The 26,143-nt window shown below is 38.5% G+C and overlaps 1 protein-coding gene across 1 annotated transcript in view; it reads right to left on the bottom strand.

Annotated features, from left to right (window-relative positions):
• Window positions 1-383: 383 nt before the first annotated feature.
• The window catches only part of LOC139737986 (formin-like protein 3), a 125,735-nt gene continuing 99,975 nt past the window's right edge, over window positions 384-26,143 (bottom strand). Inside the window, exons 14-28 of the mRNA XM_071648652.1 lie at window positions 25,466-25,811; window positions 24,872-25,006; window positions 24,215-24,339; window positions 23,264-23,451; window positions 22,226-22,373; window positions 21,508-21,594; window positions 20,563-20,631; window positions 19,894-19,974; window positions 18,734-18,863; window positions 16,692-16,855; window positions 15,205-15,306; window positions 14,375-14,413; window positions 13,541-13,609; window positions 11,906-11,999; window positions 384-868 (exon numbers count right to left, since the gene is read on the bottom strand). Of these exons, the coding sequence (XP_071504753.1) occupies window positions 768-868; window positions 11,906-11,999; window positions 13,541-13,609; window positions 14,375-14,413; window positions 15,205-15,306; window positions 16,692-16,855; window positions 18,734-18,863; window positions 19,894-19,974; window positions 20,563-20,631; window positions 21,508-21,594; window positions 22,226-22,373; window positions 23,264-23,451; window positions 24,215-24,339; window positions 24,872-25,006; window positions 25,466-25,811 (1,878 nt within the window). The 3' untranslated portion in view covers window positions 384-767. The remainder of the gene's footprint in view (window positions 869-11,905; window positions 12,000-13,540; window positions 13,610-14,374; window positions 14,414-15,204; window positions 15,307-16,691; window positions 16,856-18,733; window positions 18,864-19,893; window positions 19,975-20,562; window positions 20,632-21,507; window positions 21,595-22,225; window positions 22,374-23,263; window positions 23,452-24,214; window positions 24,340-24,871; window positions 25,007-25,465; window positions 25,812-26,143) is intronic.

Below are 26,143 nucleotides of genomic sequence, written 5' to 3'. Positions count from 1 at the left end.
TCTAATCATATCCTAGGCAGTACTGATGATGGATGCATCACTACCAAGCAGGCCATATGATGCTAACTTGTGTGACAGAATGCGCTCATTATTATCAAATGTCCATTTACTTTACTTCAGTGTATGCCTACCTCGCAATTTCTCTCTTCCTTTGTTTTCCAAGAGGACGAAGCTAAAAGAACAATTACAGTGTGGAAGAAAAGCTTTAATATCACTACTGCATGACCATTATGAATTATGCAAAGCAGTGGGTCCTGAATTTTAAAGGAGTTGTAATCTATTGCAAAATTAATATCATCATTAATTGACATCAACTCAATAATAAATTGCATTTGAAAACAAAAATTAAATAAATAAAATCAATTCTAACGCTTTGCCATATACATGTATATGACCCTGGACCCACAGTATATCTTTATGTTTTACAAACAGTTATCCGGAGCACAAGTATTTCATTTCACTGTGTCGTGCTCCTTCAATTGTGTGTTTTCTTTTCCCAGCTCGTCCGAATCAAACTGGTCTCTGCACCTGATACGTTGCATTTCACAACCTTCCAAACAAGATTCTTGCCATCTTCCAAGTACTCTCGGGGAATAGAAAGTTAACTCCACAAACGGACGTGATTTCACAAATGCCTTCAAGTCTGCGTGTGCGTAAAAAAAAATCGAAGAGGAAAAACTGTCCATTGTCACTGTAATCCTGATGTTGCAAGTCATGGAGAATCCTTTCCCTGGGTTCTATCTAAATGTCCAGCTTCCGGTCCAGCCTTAGATGACCATCTCGTCAAGGATCGTCGGCCGCTCCACCTGTCTACGCCGGAGACTGCGCCGTATGCCATCGGCACGACGGTATGGCTCGTTTTTCAGATCTGCCAATCGGGGGGAAACACAACAATGGAGATGAGAAGATGAGATAAACAAAAGAGGAATAAAATCTAAAGAATCCAACAGTCAAACAACTGAAACTGTCCATGTAAACTCTGCACAAAAAGTGACCCTTTCTGTTTCGCTGTAATTAATTATATTTACAGTATGTTTAAGTCGATCCCCCCCCCCCCAAACAAAAAATGTGCAAATTATCTAGTTAGAATTTGTTTTCTTTTACAAAAAATACACACTTTAATACATACAACAACTATACTTCTCCATACATGTTAATCTTATACAACATAGTATGTATAATTATGATATCAAGAGAGGATTATAGATATTCGTTCTCTTTCATATTGTGTATATTCATAGTCGACTTAACATACAAATCAAAATCCCACAATGAACTTTCATCATTGCTTTTAGCTCTTAGTATCCAACCAGGTTATCAGAAGGAGAAGTATAAAATGCATCTTTGCTCTGAAGAGTGAGAGAGAAAGAGAAAGAGATAGAGAAGAAGAGAACTGCTACAGGAGCAATCTAATGGATCAGTCAGCCCCAGAGAGGGCGAGGCTCGAGGCCAGGATATACGAGCAAGCTGCATTCAGCCACCAGTATACAGGAAGCCTGTTAGAGCACTACACCACGGGCACTCTACAAAATCTCGACAGAAAGTATTGACCGCGTCATGATCGATTAATCACAGTCAGAGACGAAAGAGAGAGGGATGGGGAGAGAGAGAGAGAGCAGCTGTTTTGATATCAGAACAACAAATATTTGTTCTCTCGCAGAAAAGTAAATTCAAGGCCAGATTAAAAACAGACATCTGGTTTTCAGGCCCATGCTAGTCTTCTTTCCTATAGAATACTGCACTTCACAACAAAACAGGGCTACCTACATAACTTATAGGTCTGCTCTAAAAATGGGTCACATAATCGAACCAATGGATTTAAAGTCTTTGCTGCTTTACTTCCCCCTCCCCAAACCAAACAGAGTAAACCATGATGACTTTGCTGTTGTTGTTTGCTTGTGTCTTCTGTCAACAAGCTCACACAATTTCCAGTATGGAAAAGAAAAGAAAACATCAAGAAATATCCTGGGAGGTATCTGCATAGAAAATCTACTAAGACAACACTGGGCATAGAAGTTCAGATTCACGCACAGTGTTAAAACATCCCAAATCCCCTGACGATGAAAAGTTTTATTTTGAAATTATATCCATGAAGGTGAAGAGGATGATGGGAGATCTGTGCACATGATAGAAAAAAAAACAACCAACAAACTACCATTTACACCCAGTTTTAAACTGATATCAACAAAAAATGACATCTGCTGTTAGTGTTCATTCACAGTCATATGCCCAGAAGAAATCACTTCCCTTTTATGCTTTAGTTATAAATTCCAATGGTGTCCAGCATTTTGATCTAAAGTGGAGACTATTTGATAGCCTAGAATCCTTCACTACTGTGGAATGAACCAAACTAAATACCGATATGTCTATTAAAATAAAAAGAGACCACACTACGATGAAGTGATGGAAAAGCTTGGTGTATCCATGGAGCTGGTAGCTGGTGTATCCCTTCTCAGCTTGGATATGGTGTGTGTGTGCGTGTGTGTGTATGTGATATGTTTGTTTGTTTGTTTGTGTGTTCTTATGTGTGTGTGTGTGTGTGTGTATGTGTGTACATAATTTTGATTCTGTATTTGAAGGTGGAGGGGGATGAGGGGAGAGTAAGAGGGGTGCCTATATTTCACTATGACATGAATGGCATGAAGCATTTAGAATGTTTGAAGGTAAATGCAACAGGAAACCTATATTTGCTTCACACTGCTGGGTGGAGAATGAGGTTTATCTTTTGAGGCTTGTGATTATGGAGCATGAGGGTGTTCTACATGAAATTCTGCTCACTCTAGATCTTCAGGGGGTCAGGGATGACAGAAACCAAGGTTGTTGTGGAGCAAGGGAAGAAAAGTATATACTAAATTTTGAAACGAATATATTACATCTTGTAGCTCATGATATCAACAAGAAAACACAGAAATATATCATTTATTTCATTCCAAATGGGAACCAGGATGGGTCTATACAAAGTCTATGACAATCTTAAATCTTGAAGGTAATAGTATAAAAATAAATTGCAGTTTATTTCAACTATTTGCTCTGAATTTCAGTTAACAGATCTTAAGTGGGGAGCTCCAGTTTATTTTTCCAACCTTTAGAACATTTGGAAAGCAATGAGCAGAGCAATCATTTAACTTCAGTTTGCTTGCATGCTTAATAAATCACTCTTGAAGGTGCTGGTAAACATTTCAAGAATTGTTGATTTTAGCTTGACAAATTGCTATTATTTCTTGATAAAACTGATAGTGTTTACACTCACAATTTCATTAAAAGAGACTCGCAAATAATTATGACACCTAATGCTCATGAATGTGTGGAATTTTGTTTTTCAGGAGGAACATCAATACAGTGTGGTGCCATGAAAGAAAAGAAAAAAGAAATGTGGCAAATATGAGACCTGTAAATTAGTAGGCCTCTGCCCAATGTAACTGCTGTAATATCAGTGAATTTCTACAGATGTCTAGAGCATAAGACAAAAAGAAATTAATAGTTCTTTGAATGTTGTTTAATGACAGTCTTGAAAAATGCAAAACTGGCATGAAGGAGGTTTAAATCCTCTGTTTCTGTCAGCCAGACTACTCTGCCAACGTGGGATTTGCAAGCATCGGCGGTGCGGAATTGCGACTTCCGCAGGCGTTCATGACCGCGGCGACCCCTGCGTTAAGGGGTTTGCTGCCGTGATAGATATATTTTGTAAAAAAAAAAAATAATAATGATAAATAAATAAAATAAAATCTGCAGGGGGAGTGGGGATGACGTGGTCCCAGTTTCCATTTCCACAAATTGCACCGAGTCTTTGCCATGAAAACATTCTTTAGACAGAGAGATTATGGAATTACTTTGTTCAGACACAATCACGAAGTTCAAGGATGGTTGCTCTAATCTGAAAAAAATCTTCATGTGGGGAAAAAAAATGTTTTAGACTTTAATGTCAATTGAAAATGAAATGTCTAGAGGTAGGATTTTGTGCCAAGTCAGGCCTCATCAAATTTCACATTTCACCTCCTCAACTGCTTAAGCCCACAACTCAGAATGTTTCCAAACTAATCTATCATCATCCATCAGTACTGGTGGGGAAAAAAATTCCACTTGCTCTGGCAGAGGAAAAAGAAAAAGGAGAACAATAGAGGTTGCACAAAATAGTACAGTGCAACTTATATTGATTTAGACGTTCGCATAGCCTTGAACTCCCATAATTGTTGCCATGTGGATAACCATTCATATCTTTTTGAGAAGCTCAAAGAATATAAATTGTACAGGTTCTTGTTAGAAGTGACAATAAGACACCACACAAATAAAGGAATTATTGTCTGATACTTCTTTCATATCAAATCACTTCTGTTTCTTTTTACAGCTTTATGGGGACTACTTGATACAATGGGGGAGTTGACCTTTCATTTCACTAGCTTGATTTCATATCACACCATATAATCCATCACAAGGACAAAATTCTGTTCGATACTTGGTATTGCCATCCTGCAAAACTATTTAGATATGCAATGTGCTACAAATGACTGGCATTTTTACAAGCTTGTACTGCTGGATGGTGAATCTACTGGGGAAGGATTCTGCAGAATATGATGTTTACAACTCACTCTTCTTGTTCTTTTATTTTCCTTCCCTTTTTTTTGGGGGGGGGGGGAGGGGGGAGGGGGGAGGGGAGGAAGTTTAGCAAACTGTGATGTCTACAACTTGCTCCTGTAATTTTTCTTCTTTTTTTTCTTTTATCACGGCTGGCCTGTCATGTAATGGCTTGCCCTGCTTGGCAAGATTTTTGTAAAAAAAAAAAGGCAAGTGCAGCACAGCAAGCACATTGACACCTTTATGTAAAGCATAGTTAGGTTATGTACGACATTTCTACAGAGAAGACAGAGGTTTACTAAAAGAAAATATTGCCCATGGAAATATAGTGGTTGACAAAACTGCAGAATCAAGGAAAGATTTGAAGTATGATCATGATGCATAAAGACAGAGTGAGGAAGGTTCTGATGAGTTCAAAATTGTGGCCATCTAATTTCTAATGCCTCATGATGAAATACACATTGTAGTTAGTGACAATGCTGCCTTTTACTACTGGTCCTTTTAAGGTCTACAAGTAGCACAAATGAAATCATTACACCATATGCATGTGATGTGAAGAGTGAAAATGAGAATTAGGGCATGGATTAGCGTATACTATTTGTTATGTTTCAATTGAAAAGTGATTACTGACGTGAAATATCTTACCGAGCTTGTCTTAAAGCTGATCAATAGAGCAAGCAGGATATCAAAATTCAGAATAAAAAAAGGAGGTGAAAACAGGGCGGGCGCAGGTCACCATGAACAGAAAAACAAAACAAAATAATAAGACATGCAAAACGGTTAGCCCAAAATAAATACAGACGGGTTAACATCAAACTTATCAGACAGCAATTTTAAAGGGCAAAATTGCACTATCAGCAGTGATGCAGGAGACAGTGTATGAACCACGGCAACAATTTGGATCTCTCTCACTTTCAAATACTGCAAAGAACTCGACTAAAAAAAACAAACGAACATAAATTTCAGTTCCACATTTGATTAAAAAGCATTACAGCAATAGCATCTCAAAATCTCTACATAGTGCGGGCATGTGATTGTCTTCGCAAATAGTTAATTTTCTCTTCCCAAGCCTCTTGTTTGAGTTAACGGCCCGAGGAAGGTGATCACGAGGAGGATCTGGATCTGGCAATGTGCCTAAAATTGTAGACTATGCAAGCCGTTGAGAAACGTTATGGGTAACGTGACCACACTTTGCAAGATTGCACGTTGCACGTGGTGTTTGTATCCAAATCCCCCCCAAAAAATCAAAGCAAAAACTTTTCCAAGTTCGAAGCCTCAAAATGATTCATTGTAATGTGCGACGTGCCATTAACGTGAACAGGTAATTGAAATTACCGATGATAGTGGAGTTTTTGCCCTTTAAATACCAATTTAAATACGGAAATTTCCATGAACTGGATTAGCAGAGTTATGTAATCACACATGTTTGCATATTCATGCATCCAAAATAGGCAGTTTGGGGCAATAATGAAATGCAGAGATAATATGTACATCAACCAGAACCCCGCAGCTTGAATATAAAATGTTGGTAAAGTTTCGTCACAGTGTATTTCTTTTTTAAATGAAACATTGACATATCAATATTTGACACATGGAAAATAGTTCAAATGTTTTAGAAGTCAGGGATTATTTTATAGACCGTTATGGAGCACCACAAAAACTTGTAGGAAATTTTTGACCCATTAAAAAATTATATATCAACTTAACAAAAGAGACTACATCTACTATAAAACCCAAACCCAGGTTTTCTCTTTGTAGAAGAGATTAAATAAAATTTTGAAAACGTTCACTGTTATCTAAAAGACCACCTTAATTAAGTATAAATCCCACATGCCCCCTTAAGGTGGATTTAAATTTTGAAAAACATGCAATGAAATATGATTATCTGAAGTTGCCTGCATTTGCTCATGAATGAAAACATGCATGTATACACACAAAAATCTATATTATTAAAGAAATTTTGTGTTTTTGTTAGATGACAAATTGTATATGGTATGAGGCAAAACAAACATCATGCAGTATTGTATTTAATACTTGCAGGCATGTACTTTGGATAATTAAAAAGATTTGGACAAAATAGCCATATTCTTGGTATGTTTGTCTCATTTCTCTGCAACGGTTAATAAAGCATTCATTGATACTAGGACAGGGAATGCTACACACAGAGAAAAGCCTACATTTTGTATTTATGGAGAGTATGTTGTAGCACAGAATAGGGGAAAGGCGCTATCTAATAGTCAGCTATTCTTGCAGTGTACTACCAAGTAACTGCTTTAAACGTCACTGCATGCATTACTTGGTTCATTCATGTATTTTTGTTGTTTGTGTGTGTGTTTGTGAGTGTGTATGTGAGTGTGTGTGTGCCTGTAGATATCTTTCTGGCTTGTATTGATTCCAATGAAATTACACTGAATACCTTTGATAATACTAAACAGCAGTTTCTGCATGCACACATGCATTTCATTTTACGATACATCATTTAAAAACCTGTTAATCATTCCTTGCATTCACTAAAAACGGCTCAAAACATGACTGTACTGTTCTACAAAGCATCACTGTATTCAACCAGAATAAGATACAACATGTAAGAACACTATAATGGATACACTTTATCATAATCTATCTGAAAAAAAATGTTGTGGGGGCTGGTGGGGAGGGGGTAGGGCATTTCATACCTTAATACTAATCTAAACACTGACTACAGATGCCCTCTAGATGACTAGATAATTTGTACATTTGTGACCCACAACAACATAAGGATCCTAAAGCTGCTGACGGCTGAGCTGAGAAAATCAAGTTTGAAGTCCGATCATCAAAATTGGTCAAAATGATTGAATTTCTGTTTTTGGCATAATTTTGTAGTCTAATGTATCGTCTATCATCTGTCAAAATTTCAAAGCTAAATGCTCAGAGGAAAGGCAAGAAATTAGCTTTTCTTCTGGGCCATGATTTTCTGACTTTCAACAGAACAAAAACGTGTCCCAAGATTTGGATTTAGCGCCGCAGCTACAGACTCCGCCCCTAGCAATGAGGGAGTGATCTTATTGGTCAGTGCGCGGTACCTGGTTACTGATTGGTCATGCGTACACCGCTGGCGCTAAACTTGAATGAACATCATGGAGGTTGCTAAAAAGAGCATACCTTCTATTGTCAAAAGGTGAAAACTGTCTTGCCTTCCCTTGATCATGATAGCGTCAGAAGGAAACTTTGAACTTTTTTCAAAATGCTGATTTCCTCAACCACTCGACATGCGCTAATAAAATCATTGAAATCTCCACAACCGAGTACTTTTAGGAGTCGCATTATAAATAAAATCAAAGTGTAAGTGTAAGGGAATAATGTCATGTCATTTTCAGAAAATTGTCCTTTCCCGACTTTTGTATCCTTTTGTTGCAGCGGGTCACATTTATTTCAGCGGGACATTCAGGGAAATACATTGTACTATACAGCACTGGTCCATTCTACGACGACTCTAAATGCCGGATTTTTATCGCAGGCTATATGGCCAAGGAAAACAGAGGTAAATATATACATGGCAGGGATTGGATTTTAATCATATTTTTGAGACCTGTTGCTTGCCCATTCGTCCAGATCCCGACGGCAATGAATTAAAGAGCAAATAAACTGCATTTCTTATTTATCCTGCAGCTAACGTATATATGAAATCATACGATCACATTGAAATACTTGCAAGAATAGTTATCTCTTGTAAACAAATGCAGATAAAACTAGAAATGTCGCTAAGGCGACTGGTATGCCTCCGCCATAATGCATGATTCTCCTAATAGGTCTATAGTACATGTGGACAATGTGTGATTATATTTTCACAAAATTGGCAAAATATTAAAATGACAAGTTTGTCACAAATGTGTTGAATGTTCACCTTCCTTGACCTAGGTTTAATTGGATGAATAGGAGAGCATGTATTTGGGGATTTAAGGACTTTAACATGACTTCGCCCATTCATAAGTTTATGCATTGAGTAATTTTCAAGGTATGGAGAAAAAGTGCAATTTCTGTATTGAAAAGTACATTGTTACCATTTTCATCTGGCCTTTGACTCTAAAATTCATAGAATAATAACTGTCAGGCAGAACATGCATAAATATGTAGAAAGTTTCAAGATAACTTGAGCCACTTCTGAGATAAGGAGAAAAAGTTAGTTCAGCACTTTCCCTTGATCTTTAACCTTTTGACCTTTGAGGCAAAAAAAAAAAGTTTCCAGAGAATCTCTATTAGGTTATACATGCATACACCAAGTGTAAAAAAAAAAAAATAATAATCCTGCTGGCATTGCATAAATATGAGGGAAATAGTAAAATGTTGAAGTGTTGCCCTTGACCTTTGACCCCTGACCTTTGACCCCATGAACCCTAAATTCTCTAGATAATCACTGCCAGTCAGTTCATGTATATACATTGTATACTATGTTCCATGAAGATACCTTGAACAATTTCCAAGTTAGGGAGCAAAAAGTGAAGTTTTGATATTGTTACTTGACCTTTTGACCTTTGACCTTTGACCTCATGACCCCAAACTTTCACCAGAGAAGCTTAATTGGGTAATACATGTATACATTAAGTTTTAAGAAAATATCTTCAGGCATTGCATAGATATGGTGGAAATAGTGAAATTTTACGTATTTGACCTTGACCTTTTGACCTTTGACCTTGAGCATGTGCACCCAAAAGTTGATAGGCACAACTTCAACCCCTATTACACATACATGCCAAGTTTCATTAGGATACCTCAAAAGGTTTTTTAGTTACGCTGTCCACAAAATTCATTACGGACGGAAGGACGGACGGAAGGACGGACGGACGGACGGACAACCCGAAAACATAATGCCTCCGGCACCACTTCGTGGCGGAGGCATAAAAACCCTAAATAATAATAGATACAATTTGTACATCTAGAGATGAAACCTTTCTCGTCCGATAGCTTTCATTACTACACAGTTTACTGATATGCCAACATTGGTATGAATTATACAAGACTTTCCATGCTAGCACCCTTCCTCCCCCCCCCCCCAAAAAAAATAAATAAATAAATAAATAAATAAATAAAAAATGAAGAGGGAAGAATATAAGACACCTGAACACCTGAATGGAATTTATCAACACAAAATATCATCTTAATTGATGATTACTTGATGAGCTACAAAATATCCGCTGCTAATGCAGAAAACCTTTTTTTTTCAATGTGCTCCTTCTAATGATAATCATAAAAACAAATGCCCTTTACTAAATTTGCAATAAGTTTCCCTTTTCCAATTTTTCAAGCATTCAAAAACAAAAAGGAAATGAAGCATGCTTGTCCTGATATAAACTTAAATGCCAAACATTTGCTGCAAAATTTGATATTTGGGGGGTTTGTTTGCGGCGTGTGTGCATGTGTGCGCGCACCAGCACAAGAAAAATGATATGAACTGGCAAAACCTTCTGTTAATTCCTTTGATCACCAATGCACAAGATAATGTAAAATTAAATCATTGCAAATAGAAAAACAAACACACACACACACACACACACACACACATACATACATTAAATAAATTTAAAAAAAAGGTACTGTTAATTCCCTGATTTCTTCGTAGTTTCACTGGTAATGATTTTGCAGAACTTTGCTAACCGCTGAAAACATAAATGAACCCAAAAGTTAAGATAAAGTCCCTGCTCCCATGATGATAATGGAGAGCGATGAAGGCAAAAACAAAAAATACGCCCCCAAAATGATCGAAATAATGTATTTATATCAACCTTTCCCCACTGGGAGTGACAACAGCCATCACATTGAAACCAGCTATTTTTAGGTAGAGAAAAGACAGGAAAGATTTTGTGGACAAGGAATAAAAAATAAAAAATAAAAAAACTATACAAAAGAAATCATTTATACTGTATCAAGGACACTGCTTGATGTTCAATGATAGGGAACTTCTAAGAAATGCTTTCTCAATATATATTACACGTCTACTCCAACGATGTTCTCAACAAAATGATATTTCATTCCATTTTGCTCCGTCTTATGCGGCAGAAATCATTGGAGCTATGTGTACTGTTCCACAGTAAATTCCCATTGTGCTACTGTATAAAGATAGCAAAATGCAGAAGAGTTCTTGATAATGAAAATATCTGGGAATTCTTATTGATATAAGTCATTAATACAGCATTTTGATCGACATTAAAGGGAAATGAAACCCAGATAAATTTGTGAATTGAGATGGGACAGATTAAGGATTCAAAACTTTTGAATACATGTAGATTGTCTGACTTTCCTCAAACTTCACTGATGCATTCCACTAATATTTCAATCTGCATTCACCGGACCCACACATCATTGGTTGAGAACCAGAAGGGCTTTATTGTAATTTTGGAGGGTAATGAGTTATTGGTATCATGTTGTAAAGCTCAATCTCCTCTACATTATAGCGTCAGATTTTAGATTATTTTTCATTTTCAGTAAAATGTTACAAATTTAAACCAAGAGGGCACTATTCTTACCCTACATTTGGAACAATGCTTACATTTCTTCTCACTTTTGATATAAAATAAACTTTTTTTTTCTATGAAAATTGATTGTTTTAGTTTTTATTTACCCTCAAATCTCAGAACACGAAAGCGCCTTTCTGCTTCTCAGCTGACGACATTTGGGTTTCATCCCCCTTTAATGCTTTTCTTTCCAAGAGCTTTCTCTAACTTCATTGCTTGTTATTTGAACATACTTGTGCAAAAGAAAAAAAATATATATCATGCTTGCCTCATCATTCCCACAGGCTTTTGACAGATTTATTTTTACATGCATTTCACACATTTAGTACTGTAGGTGCAGGGGAAAACCTTTTATGTTATCACTGTAAATGTTGAGGTGTGTTGTGGTCAGTTTGTAAAGGCCACTTCCAGCTGCTTCAAATCAATGCTAAAAGTGTACATGCAGGACACCAAGCGAAGGAGATAACAGCAATAGATAGCTGAACTTCCATATCTTTCCACAAAAATATTAGTGGCTCTTTGAATATATCATGAATGGAGGAGTAGAATATAAATATGAAATATCATACTTTTTCTCAATGGTTGGTTAATTGATAATATATATAAAAGGCGATACAATACATCAGTAAATACATATGTATGAATAGTTTATCTGTAAGTTTATATTCATATATATTCATATTCATATGTTCAGTGAGTAAACATTTGTTACACACAGTATACCATCACAGACCGTAATACCACAGTCTACAATATAAGTAATAGCTCCCTCTTAATAGTAAGTACATGAATATTAAAGCAAGGCATGCAAGCATTCATGACTTTAGTTCGAAACCGGCACCTACCTGAGATGATGTTTTCGATTGCGCCATCGGAGACTTCCTTTGGTCCCTTCTCCTTGTTAGTGTACCGGCTTTCCAGCTCAGCTACGACTGCGGCCTAGAGCGGGGAAACAGACAGGAATATTTCCACATTTCATAGAAATACATTGTAGCTGAGATGACTCCGGCTGAGAAGAGTTTTAAAATGGGTTTGGGGGAAACTGCTTTAAAGAATGCTGCAAAAACATTGCCAATGTTGCAAAGTGCATGGATGAAGAAAAAAACAAGGAAAAGTAGAAATTACGCGGTGCGTAATATATGTCCCCGCCGGAAGTAGCATTTTGTAGCAAAATGTACAATATAGGTCAAAAATCAAGGTCAAAGGTCAAAGAAGTCAAAGGTCAAACTTCTGTGTAGAAGTTCTGAAGCCCTCACCTTGTGCCATCACATAAAGCAAACGGAATCGAAATCGGGTTAGAAATGGCGAAGGAGTAGCATTTTGTAGCAAAATGTACAATATAGGTCAAAAATCAAGGTCAAAGGTCAAAGAAGTCAAAGGTCAAAATTCTGTTTAGAAGTTTTGAAGCCCTCACCTAGTGCCATCACATAAAGCAAACGGAATCGAAATCGGGTTAGAAATGGCGAAGGAGTAGCATTTTGTAGCAAAATGTACAATATAGGTCAAAAATCAAGGTCAAAGGTCAAAGAAGTCAAAGGTCAAAATTCTGTTTAGAAGTTTTGAAGCCCTCACCTAGTGCCATCACATAAAGCAAACGGAATCGAAATCGGGTTAGAAATGGCGAAGGAGTAGCATTTTGTAGCAAAATGTACAATATAGGTCAAAGGTCAAGGTCAAAGGTCACAACTGAAATTCTGTGTAGAAGTTTCAAAGCTCCCATGTAGTGCTATCATATAAAGCAAACAGAATCAAAATTGGCTCATAAATGACAGAGAAGTAGCAAATTGAAGATATTGATCACACACGGACGCACACACGGACGCACACACGGACGCACGGACACACACACGTACGGAGCCCGTTTCATAGTCCCCTGCTCGAACTCGTTCGGCGGGGACAAAAATGCAAAGTTACAAGCAAGAAAGTTATTAGAAATCCCCACTCTTGAGACTCGGCTGGAAATCGATTAACATTGAATTCTTCCCTCACATTAAGTTGTTTATCCTATTCTCTCCACTTTGTTTGTTTGTTTTTTTTACTCTTAATGCTACATTATTCTAAGACTACAGCACATGATGAGTGCTTCTGGAAAACATTTTAGCATTTTTAAAGTCATGTATCTTCACAGGAGCATTTATGCTAGAAATGCTGTTATCAACGCAAAGTTGTAGAGAATATTATAAGCTTTGCTGTGAGGTAAGCTGTTAAGCTATGACTGTTATGAAGTGAGTACATCAAAGACATCACCCTGCACAACAAGTTGGCCCACACGAAGACAATACGCAGCTTCTGTTCAAAAGCACTAATTGACCAACATGACTACCAATTCAAGTAGTTGCAGGGAGTGCATGCACACAGTAATGTAGATTTAGAGTAGTACTCCAAAGATAAAGTCTTGTCGGTTTTGTTGTGGGCTTGTCTTTTTGTGTGTGTGTGTGTGTGTGTGTGTGTGTGTGTATGTGTGTGTGTGTGCTTTTTACCTGATTTTGCCTGTCTTTTCTTGTCTTCTGGGCAGCTGCAATGTTGGCTGCTGTATCCTTTTGTGCTTGCTGCAAATGGCAGAGGGAGAATATGAGATGGGGGAAAAAAAAAAGATGAAAAATAATATAGATTCATGTTTAAAACTCTGAACTCTCCATAAGGCTCAAAATAGAAAGAAAACGCTTAGATAGTCTCTTTTAAACTAGAGGATGATGTGTGAGAAAGTTTCTCTGCTTCTTCTTCACTTTGCACATCTCACTTTAATATAATTTTTCCAAGAATATAATTTTTCCAAGAAGTTCTATGAATTACAGACGAATTGCACAATCCAAAATATGGACAAACTACATACAGTGCAAGACATGAACAATGCTGATAAATTACCCTTTTCTCTGCACAGCGAACACATATCAGCATTATTATACATAAAAAAAACCAACAACAGGTATATATAGATTACAGGCTTACTATCTTCTACCCCGACATGATGCATCAGTAATGCCTCTCTGACAATCTGTTCAGATATGAAATGATCGCTATTATAAAATGCAGCTGACATTTTCACTTAATAAATGCATCAAAAAATGAGTTTTAGCTTTCCTTAATGAGAAAACAGGATTTGCGAGAAACATTATGTCAAACAACGCAACTTCCCTTTCTCACAAATTTGATCCAAGTTAGCCCTGTTTATTTTCATTTTCAATACACACACAAGAAGATAGAAATGTTTGCTCTTATGAGAAGATAAACATGAATGGTCTTCTAAGAATTACATGACCTAGACCCCCACGCAAGAACATGCTGCACTTGATAGTGCAGACTGATTTCATTACCTGTATTTTTCTCCTCTGTTCATTCTCGATTTCTGCTTTCTGTGGAAGTGAAAATGAGTACAAAAACATCAATGATTTCCTCCAACTCAAGGAAACATATAAGGACGTTGTGTATTGGGGGATGTGTGACTTACTTTAGGGCTGCTATCTTATGCAAAGCAAGCAAGCAAACAACAAACACAACTAAAACATGTTTTCTTTTTTTCTAGGTTGTACATGAGAAATTAAATCGATATCACTTCATTTTCTGAGCAGCTACAAATCCATTCTTATCTTTTACAAGAATAACCACTGAAACTTTATCCTTTAATTGTGATACATATTCGACAAAATGGGTGGCATTCCTGCCTAAGATGACTTTCCTCTTTGGTGTTCACTTGTTACTTTCATATGCTTATTTATGCATTAACTTGTTGTTTTTTACTTTGAATTACCATTTGCAGAAGACACACTTCCTAGACTGTAATATAACACACAAACAGTAGATTATCTTCCCATGTCTGATCAATTGTTGTTGTTGTTGTTGTTGTTGTTGTTTTTCGAACAACAATTTTCTAGTCAGTCTCATAATCTGAAATCATTCTGCTATCATGTTACATGTAGTTTTGTTTCTTAAAGTTCATTTGAAATGACCACTCCCTGGTGGGAACTTGCTTGTCGTAGAGACATATCATCTCTAATATACCCATACATGTATTTTGTTTGTAACACAGAAACAGTCAATCTGATGAAGATTGGGGGGGGGGGGGGGTGGGGGAAGAAGGAGGGAAGAAAGGGGGAAGAGCGGGGAGGTTGGGTTCTTTTCCCATGATCAGGGGAGCGAGACTCACCTTGAAAGCGATGGAGAATCGGAGGAAGAGGGCAAAGAAGGCACTGGGGGGCAAGGTCTTGGGGTTCTCACCGAAGTATCCCACCACTTCGCTGAACGCATCCTGATGAACGAGAAAGAGAGTGAGGGAGAAAGGCAAGGCAAAACATACAATGCAGATAGAGTATGCAAGGATATGCCATCCCAGTCTTTTTCATACGTTTGACAAAAGTCTGATTTCTATCAAAAACATTTAACAGAGATCCTAGCAGAACATTACATAATATACAGTGTATGTACTTGATCAATGAATAAGCGCTTTACTTGATCTATATATTTTATAGTGCATGTATAATCTACAAACAAAGTAAACCTATGGAACTGAGCAAATCTATATCTCCATTCTCACTAGATCTCTTGTCTACAATGATGCTGTCTGGTGGAGAATTTGCTTCCTGAACAGGAGCATAAATCTAACAGAAGAACATCAAGGTGAAGAATTTTTAATCATAGATTACCTGACAGCTCTTGTAACTGTGCACACAAGCACACATTCAAAACACAAGATTGACTGGTATTCACACCTTATCTTTGACAATGGATTTTCTCCACAATGTGCTGCCTAAACTGGCCTGTTTTTATTGATTTGAACATTCAGGGAGATATCTAGGGAGATATGAAGCTACTGCATTTAGAATTTCTCAGAAATGGACAGTATTATTTATTTAAAGGACAAGTCCACCTTCATATACATAAGGATTGAGAGAATGGAGCAATATTAGTAGAACACATCCAGTGAAAGTTTGAGGAAAATTGGACAATCCGTTCAAAAGTTACGAATATTTTAAGTATCTGCGCAGTCACTTCTGGAAGAGAAGACTACTACAGTGTATGATGTCACATGCGTACAACTATATAAGGAAAATAAAAAGAGAATTTCACAAAACTTGACTTTTTGAATAAAGTGCACATTTCTTCGACCTGCTACTGACGTATGTTAAGGGTATTATTATTCCCCCTGCCTTCTGAAAGAGAGAAGTCGAGTATTCCTTTGTTATGCGAGAAAAAGGGGAATATGTTGAATTTTCTTTATTCTTTCTTTATATCGTTGTACTCATGTGACATCACAAGCTATAGTAGTCTTTTCATTCAGCCGTGACTGAGCAAAAACTTCAACAATTCATAACTTTCGAACGGATTGTCCGATTTTGCTCAAACTCTCACTGATGTGTTCTACTAATATTGCTGCATTCACTCAACCCACATGTCTATGAAGGTGAACTTGTCCTTTAACTGCAAAAGGTGGCTTAAAATTCATACCAGAGCCATTCTCTTTTTTTTTAACAGATTACTAATGTTTTGTCTCTCAATTCCTGTTTTCAGAGTTTGACAGTTTGGTTGGCTTATCAAACACAATCATAAAGTGAATACAAACATATTTCATATTTTCATATTTCTTATCAAGGAGGAGGATTTGGGGGGAGGAAGGACATGATTGAGATTTCTCACCTTTGCATGCTTGAGATCATTCTCTAGCTTCTTGACCTTCTCCTCGTTGTTGAGGAGAAAGTCGCGGAGGAAGTTGTTGTCGCTCTGCTGGGCGTACTCTCGCTTACAAAGCTGGATGCCGTGAGTCAGGGCCCCAATGTCAGCTATCAGATTCTCCAGTGAGACTGAGGAACAATCATTCAATTGATAACTCAATACAGACCAACAGATAGACGGACAGATAGATAGATAGATAGATATATAGATAGATAGATAGATAGATAGATAGATAGATAGATAGATAGATAGATAGATAGATACATAGATACATAGATACATAGATAGATAGATAGATAGATAGATAGATCGATAGATAGATAGATAGATAGACAGACAGATAGGTAGATGGATATATACAAAGATATGTAGGTAGGTATAGTACGTGTATGTAGGTACGTGTAGATAGACAGGTAGATAGGTAGATACAATGTAGATAGATGTATATAGGGAATAGACGGATGGAGGTATAGAGGTGGCAGAAGACTGCATGCAGCTCTGTATGTCCCTATCTAATATTTCCAACTGTAGTAGGCTAAATTGCCATGCAACACTTGCTGTCATATCACTCAAGACAACAGCTATATCAACAAAGCAACAATGTGATGTCAACTTTCCGTGTCTTCCACAGATATTGTTTTCCATTCATACCCCCAAAACACGCTCACTCAAATGTTAACAAAGTTTAAGTCCACAAGAAAGACCATCATGACATTAACTTGTTGAGGATGAGCTAGTGTTGCTACAATATGCATTCCCATAGACACCTGCCCGAGTACACTCGGGGCAAATCTTCAACAGGTTAACCCTAAAGGGGCCAGGCTTTTTTGGCTATGCTCAGACCGGGGGGGGGGGGGGGGGATGGATTCCGCCATCGGTGGTGCAATCGCGATTAAATTTTGCATGCGTGAGACCCGCGTCATAATCTACAAGATTGTGTCATAAGATTTTTTGAAACAATCAATTTCTAATTTTAATTAATTAATTATGCAAATTAAGCTCAAGATGATATTTTAGCCTAATTAAAAGCATTGAGAGTCTAACTTTTGATCTGTAAATCTGTTTTAGCATATTCAACAATGGTACATCACAAAAACTTCCAAAACTCATTTCAATTCTTATGTATTTTATTGTTTTCAGAATTTCTTATGTATTTCTCTGTTTTTCAACTTTTGTTTTTTCTTTGTTTTTTCATTGGAAATTGTCACTGACCACTTTTCTACCATAATTAGCACAAAATTAATCAATGAAAGTGATTAATTGTAAAAATAATCAGGTTTTTATGACTTTCATGACAGAGCACTTTTTTCCATAGGAAATGTACACAAAATCACAAAATTGTGCCTGTTTTGGGGCGACATTCCGTTACAAAAATGGGCGTGGCTTCGCAAAAGTATGCACGGACATTGCAAATTTGGTCTCAAAAGTTGCGCCAGACTTGAACGAAGAAAGTCAAGAAGCCTCGCGACGAGGCCTTCTCGCATTACAGAATTATAGCGCGAAACATCGGGGGGGGGGGCGGATTCCGCCCCCTGGCCCTTTATTAGGGCTAAAGGGATAGGGGAAGGGGTGATATATTCTCTATCTATGGATGGTTTGTTTCAAGACATCCGCATCAATTGGTGAAGAAATCACCCAAAGCGATGGACGAATCTACAAATTGAGCACAGTAAGGGCTATAAACCCAGCAGCAATGGGATACCATGGGGTGGGAAGGCTGTCCCGGCTCGGATATATTCGAGAATCCCGTAACGAATTGTGTACAGTTTTATAACTGATCTCTATATAAGTACACACACAGCCCAAGAATCTCAACTGGAGTCGACTGTCACCGATGACTGTACGCTTCGATGTACAGCCATATTTGCTGACAGTTATTCGAATGTGCCCAATAGGGCAGCGAGTGAAGATCAATTCAATCACACCACCAATGTTTGTCCACACTACCTGGTCTTCAACAATTCTCAGGGTGACTAAGGATGTATGACAAAGTACAATGTACATACCTGCTGACGCTTTCTCAATGTACTGGAGATCGTCATGGAACTGCGCAACATCGGGGAACTTGTTGCGGATGGTGTCCGCGATGTAGTGGAGCAGGGTGATCTTGCGATCCGCCGACTTGGTGTCCAGCAGCTGAAGGGGAAATGACACAAAGACATTCAGAAGACCGTTACCATGACAGCTAGCCTTGGAGAAGTGGCAGTAACAATTATTTTGAGTGTAATCTGTATCACCATGACAGCTAGCCTTGGAGAAGTGGCAGTAACAATTATTTTGAGTGTAATCTGTATCACCATGACAGCTAGCCTTGGAGAAGTGGCAGTAACAATTATTTTGAGTGTAATCTGTATCACCATGACAGCTAGCCTTGGAGAAGTGGCAGTAACAATTATTTTGAGTGTAATCTGTATCACCATGACAGCTAGCCTTGGAGAAGTGGCAGTAACAATTATTTTGAGTGTAATCTGTATCACCATGACAGCTAGCCTTGGAAAAGTGGCAGTAACAATTATTTTGAGTGTAATCTGTATCACCATGACAGCTAGCCTTGGAAAAGTGGCAGTAACAATTATTTTGAGTGTAATCTGTATCACCATGACAGCTAGCCTTGGAGAAGTGGCAGTAACAATTATTTTGAGTGTAATCTGTATTATCATTTGGCAAGTAATGAGAATGGTAACATAAAATGTGTGTGTGCTATAATGGTAGAACATCAAGTTGATATTATTACACTTGCAATTAACTCATAGAGACAATCGACTTTGTCGAGGGTTTAGTCTCATAACAACTTTCCGTTCTCTTTCTGTTTTACATCAACTTGTGTCATTTTGTGTGGTTTGTAGGTTTGTGTCATTTTGTTCTTTTTGGTTTACCTGATTGTTTGTTCACATGGGTTGATTACAATGTACCTCAGCCAAGGAGGTTATGATTTTGCCGTCATTAATTTGTCTGTCTGTTTGTTTGCAAAATTACTCGAAAACTTTTATGAACAAATTTAGATGACATTTCCAGAAAACAAGTTGATAATGACACAAGGGAGAGATGACAAGAATTTGGCATTGATTTCCGGATCACTACTGTTCAGCATGCATGCTTCTCAGATGTCTGCATTCTGAGTGCTTTTCTAGATCAGAGTTGATCACGATCAAGTTCCTGTACTTACAGTGTCCAGAGTCTGGAGCTTGAAGCCGTAGGCTGCACCTCGTTTGGAGCTGTTGAGGTAGTTACCAAAGGCAAGGATGACCTTCGAGGGACAAAAGGACGAAAGAAAAAGAGTACGGAAGTGAAACTCGACACCTCTTACAGGAGCACATTAAATTGTGACTGGTTCAAGGCTATTACACATGCAAACCATGCACACAAAACCTCTGTTCTGTCTTTGATCATGTATGACAGGTCAAACAATGGAGGACTGAGGAGAGTTCATGTTTCGTATCATTTTTTTTTATAGACAAAGAGAATCAAAGCCAGTTACAAAACACATCATTTATATAACAAACATTTAATTATCAACACGCATTGATGCAAACCAGCGACGTACAAATATTTGACCAAAAACACCAAGGGATTATTGATGTGTATACATGGTAAAAAATAAATCAATCAATAAAAATGAAGAATATACATTTGTGTATTTTGTAAAGAAGTTTGGCCTGCAAACACCATGATAGTTTGGCCTGCAAACACCATGATGTCACAAATGATGCAGTCAATGCAGTCATCTGACAAACAGAATTTTCTCTCTCTCTCTCAAAAAAAAGAAGAAAACACACACACACACACACACACACACACACACACACACAAAACAACTTGTGTGATAATTTCTTACCTCTAATAATTTCTTGATCTTCGATGAGTTCTTTATTGACAATGATGCAGATGTGATGGCATTTAATTGCTGTAAGGAGAACAAAGAGATGAACCATCCAGTGATCAATATACAATGGTGTATTTTCCCTCTTCTTCAGCATCACAGACAAAAATATGATAATTGATTTCATACTGTAAAAGTGGAAATTTTTCGCGGTGTTGAAATTTTTGCGCATTTCGCGCAACCCAAAACTAGCGCAAAAATAAAAGCATGCAAATATTTTTGCTTGCCATTATATGTTCAAGTAGTTGATGTCTTGATTCCATGGAATTAAAAACACGCGAAACTCTTCTTATCCCGCTAAGCGAATTAGTCGCGCGAAAATATCCACTTTTACAATAAGTGCCATACTTCTACTGACTTTTTCCTTTTTTTTGGGGGGGGGGGGGTGGAGGGGGCAAGGGCTGGCACCCCCTCAATCTTACTATCAATCTTACTATCGCTATTACCATCACTATTACTATTACTATTACTATTACCATCACTGTTATTATCACTAGTACTTTCACTATTACTATCACTATTACTCTTACTATCACTATTGCTATTACTATTACTATCACTATTACTATCACTATTACCATCACTATTACCATCACTATCACTATCACTATTATTATACTATTGCTATCACTATTACTGTCACTATTACCATTACTGTCATTATTAGGACAAGCACTATCATCATTTCACTTTGGGTCTGCCATCTTCAATTGTAAAGGTGGGTCTGATCCATGGATCTTCAGCAAAATAGACAAAGTGTCATAAAAACAATGAATGTTTTATAGCTATTATCATCATTGTCATCATTACCATTACATTATCATCATTATGAACGTCATACACTGTAATAATTGCTATCAATGATGCCATTCTCAGCAATTATCCTTGATGAAGACTTACTGGAGTGAAGGAGGAGAGAGTGTCGGTGAAGTTGCCCATGAAGATCATGCAGCCCAGGCGCTGCGCCAGTCTGTCCATCTTACACAGCTGGGTGGAATTGGTGGACAAAAGAAAAAAAATAGACGATGAGTATCAAGAGGGATTGTATCATGGGGAGCTAAATTGCACGTGTATGTATTGAGAAGATTGGCCCGACTCAGAATTAAATTGCAAATCCCCTTTAATAATTCAGAAAATGCTCCCATAAGAGGCTCTTGCAAGAGTGGCTGAATTCAGAGAAGACTGTCGAGCAGCAATGGACTTCTTTCAGTCAATCTCCTTGTCAGAAGGTAGGATTTGTACAGGGGACTGAAAATATGAATGCACTTGAAGCAGAGTTATAGAGCAATGTCCATGATGACATAATATAATGAGAAAATCATGAATTCAACATTTCCCATGATGTGTCTTTGCCAATCCATACAAATGCCTTGAAAAAAACCCTCTGCAATAAAGAAACATTCAATCCTATCGATATGTACTGCCGTACTTCAACGTTCTATACACTTGAGAAGGAGTAAAAGAGATATTTGTGAGGGGATTTACTTTATGTATAATTATGCTAATTAACAGCTTCTGAAGTCATCACTCTAGTGCTGAGAGAACATCAAGGACAAAAACATCACAAGAACACATCATCATCAGCGCTATCAGTTGAAGGGTTCCCCCTCCGTCATACCTGGATCATGAGTTGGTCCTCGTCCGTTAGTACGTTGATCGGCTTCTTGTCCTTTTCGTACTGCTTGAAGGCTTTCTTCTCGCCGTCCTTGGGAATGCATCTGTGCAGCTGCTCGACAGCGTCGATTGGAAGAACTTTAAGGTTGGTCCTGGATGATTTCAGCCAAACGCACACACAAAAACAAAGGAGAAAAATAAACAAATTGATAAACCTCTCCGACAAACACACACAAATTGATTTTATCTTCGATCAAGCATGACAATCAGCAGAATACACTCTAACATTGTATTTCCGGAAGAGCAATTCAATGTTTACTGTATACGCTATATATTTCGCGGGGGTTTTATTTTCGCGAATTTCGCGAGTCGGGAGCTATTCGCGAAATTAACAACACGCGAAAATATCACCTTCCAAAATGAATCCCTTGCCTTGATGATACGAACATTTCAGTACTAGTATCACCATGTCACGGCTTACCGAACAGACCATACTGGCTAAGCTTGTTTACGTACATAATAGCATGTCCACGTCTACTTACGAATACTGTAGAGAGCCAATCCATTTTCACAAGGGGACCACTCGTCAGAAATCTAGAGCGATGGACTTAACCAATTCAAAAATGTTGAATTCTAACTTACTAGTTTGCAGAGTTTGGTAAGTTTTTTTCATGCAGTGTATAACTATAGTATCATTCTTATTTGCTAGTAAGTTGAAATTCACACTTTCTTTGCCACTTCATACTTTCTCTGGTCCCCCAATCGTGAATTTAACCACTCGCGAAAATGTGTGACAGCGGCAATTCGCGAAAATTTATGTCCACGAAAATTATAGCGTACAATTGTATACAGTACATCAATCAGTGGATTCAGTGTATGAATAATAGGGATGACATTGACTGGCTATTTGCAAGGGACAACAGAATTATATTGCCCTTGTTCGAATGGTATATTCTGTTGTCCCCTTCAAGGCTAGTGAACAGTATGCATATTCACTCTTCACTCTCTATATCTTATCTTTTAAAGTGTATCAATTTCAAACATGAAGTCAATTAGGTAAAGGAGTAGGCGCCACCTACTTTCGGATGGCATCGACGATTTGCTCCGTGGTGAGCTCAATCTTCCGGTCTCTTTCCTGACGGAGGCCTTGGTCTTGCCGTCGGTCACCGTCAGGCCGCCCACCGTCGTCTGCGACTTGAACATCTCCTCGAAGTTGTCAAAGTCGATTTCCTGGTGGATGGAAGGAGGAAGATGAGGAAGTGGGAGAGGAGGAGGAGGAAGAGGAGGAGGAAGAGGAGGAGGAAGAGGAGGAGGAGGAGGAGGAGAAGGAAGAGGAGGAGGAAGAGGAGGAGGAGGAGGAGGAGGAGGAGGAGGAGGAGAAGGAGGAGAAGGAGAAGAAGGAGAAGGAGGAGAAGGAGGAGGAGGAGGAGGAGGAGGAGGAGGAGGAGGAGGAGAAGGAAGAGGAGGAAGAGGAGGAGGAGGAGGAGGAGAAGGAAGAGGAGGAAGAGGAGGAGGAGGAGGAGGAGGAAGTGCAGCAGGAGGAGAAAGAGGAGGAGGAGGGGGGAAAGGAGGTGGAAAAAGAGGAAGAGGAAGAGGAAGAAGGGGTGGAGGAAAAGGAGAAAGAAGAGGAGGAAGGGGCAGAGGAGGATGAAAGGAACAAATGTGAGAACATAAGTGACAATGGTTGACACCATAGGTAGTGTAATTAATTTTTGATTGCAGTATGGTTTACTCACATTAACTAATTGAATGCTAGTAGATTGAATTGATATATGTTAACTTTTACCTACGACATATCACTGCCAAACATCTATTTCATTTCCGCATTATGATATAAAAGTTCATAACAGTTTGACAATGCATTACGAAACACACATGTAGATTATTGTGGACTTGCGGCAGGGCCAATCAATGCATTGTCGTAAAAACAGATTGGTTTCTGAGACTTTTATCAGCAGATACTACAAGCGAGTGACAGAAAGCTGCTACTCACTCCCATCACCCGGTCGTCGTCCAGCTCACTGAAGACGGTGCCTCCGATCTGGTTGGGTTTGAAGGCGACCCAGTTGAGGGCGGGCAAGCGGTACTTTGTTCGGATGGTCCTCTTGATCGTCACAGCTGTGATCAACGAAGAGAAAATCATTTTCTCAGTCTCATGCCAACCATGTTCTCCTCAGAACAACTTCCAGCATGCATCAAAAGAAACACATTAGCTCATGCAATGAATCATTAAAGCGTGCCATTCTCACTATTCTTGTTACACTCAGTAACAGACCCCAAAATAGAGGTTCGTGTTTGTAAGAATGAAATCATTTTCTTTTATACATTCTTGGGATGATTTACCTAAATGATTATTAAGAAATGTATCGAGTATATGTAATTCATGTGTGTTTGTGTAGGAGTTCTCAAGGAGTAGGAATCCCCCTTTCCTCCCATAATTCTTAAAAAAAGATAAAAAAATCACGGCGAGATTGCGTCCGGATAATAGAGAGATCCGGATAAAGGGAGGCCGGATAATAGAGGTTCAACTGTACTGACATAAATATATGTCCTGCTTGTTCCTTTGCTCAATAGGCATAAAGGTAGTGCTTCTAAATCATTGATTGTGACAGCTGTATTACGATTGCTGTCGACATCCATAGATACTTACACCCTTGAGGAGCGCCGCCAATCATCCCGGGGGGAGGGGGCGGTATCGGAGCTCCAAATGGCGGAGGAGGTGGTGCTGGAACGCCTGGAACGCCCGAGGGTGGGGGAGGAGGAGGGGGTGGGGGCACGGCTGATCCTGGGGGCGGGGGAGGTGGGGGAGGGGGAGGTGCAGCTGTTGAAAGATATGAAAACAAACAATGAAACAATGAAATGCAATCAAAGACACATCAGAAGTGCATAAACTTTAACAAAATTCACATTGATTGTGGGATAAATGATTGTAATGATAATAACAACATTACCTTGCATATGAATATTAACCTGTCGAGGACGAGTCACGAGTGTACTCGGGCAAGTGCCTATGGGAAATGAGTGTTGTATCAAAATCAGTTCATCCTCAATGGGTTAATGACAAAGTGATAATAAAGAGGAAAATTGAAATGGGAATTCTTCATTCGTCACAGTGATTTAACTTTCCTAGATTTCTATTAGATTTCCTTCATTTTAGGAAGAGCATTTAAATTCATATGATTTGCAGAGGAGATAAATAAAAATGCCATTTGAGATGCTGTTTCCAATAGCAACGCATCCTTACCATTTTCATTGTCACTTCCCGCAACAGGTGGTGGAGGTGGAGGAGGCGGAGGAGGAAAGTCATCATCCGGTCCTATCGTTGCATGTACTGAACTGCCAGATCCCGTGCCAGATCCATCTCCAGGCCCAAGCCCGGGTCCGAGACCCGGTCCAAGTCCCGGTCCAAGTCCCGGTCCGAGTCCCGCTCCAAGTCCCGCTCCCATCCCTGGTCCTAGACCCGGTCCCAGACCGCCTGACCCGTCTCCGGAGCCGTCGCCCATTCCGTTGCCGACCCCGGAGCCGTTCCCCGTGCCCCGTGGTAGCTTCTTGAGTTCCTCTATCGTCTTCTCTGCCTCCAACTTTTCATTCTGGAGGAAAAGAAATGTCAGCCGCTAATTTAAGATGGTGTTCAAGCCATCGAGCCCAGCCAGAACATATTGCATACACAGAAGACAGATGTCTGATGTACACATACCAAAATAACAATAATGATGAGGATGACACTAATAATAATAATAATAATAATAATAATAATAATAATATCAACAACAGCAACAAAAAGAAAATAATAATAATATGATGGAACAATTATCATTGTGCAAGAACCAGAAAAGGGGACCAGGGGACTGACTTTGGAGCCATGTCTTCTAAACATAACCTCAAGCAAACAATATAATGTTCAAGTCAATCACAGCTATTG

This window comes from Diadema antillarum, unplaced genomic scaffold (assembly GCF_040938485.1).
Source record: "Diadema antillarum isolate AM-2024a unplaced genomic scaffold, OU_Dant_1.0 seq00000718_RagTag, whole genome shotgun sequence".
Taxonomy (NCBI): Eukaryota; Metazoa; Echinodermata; class Echinoidea; order Diadematoida; family Diadematidae; genus Diadema; species Diadema antillarum.
This window is presented reverse-complemented; position numbering and strand designations above follow the sequence as displayed.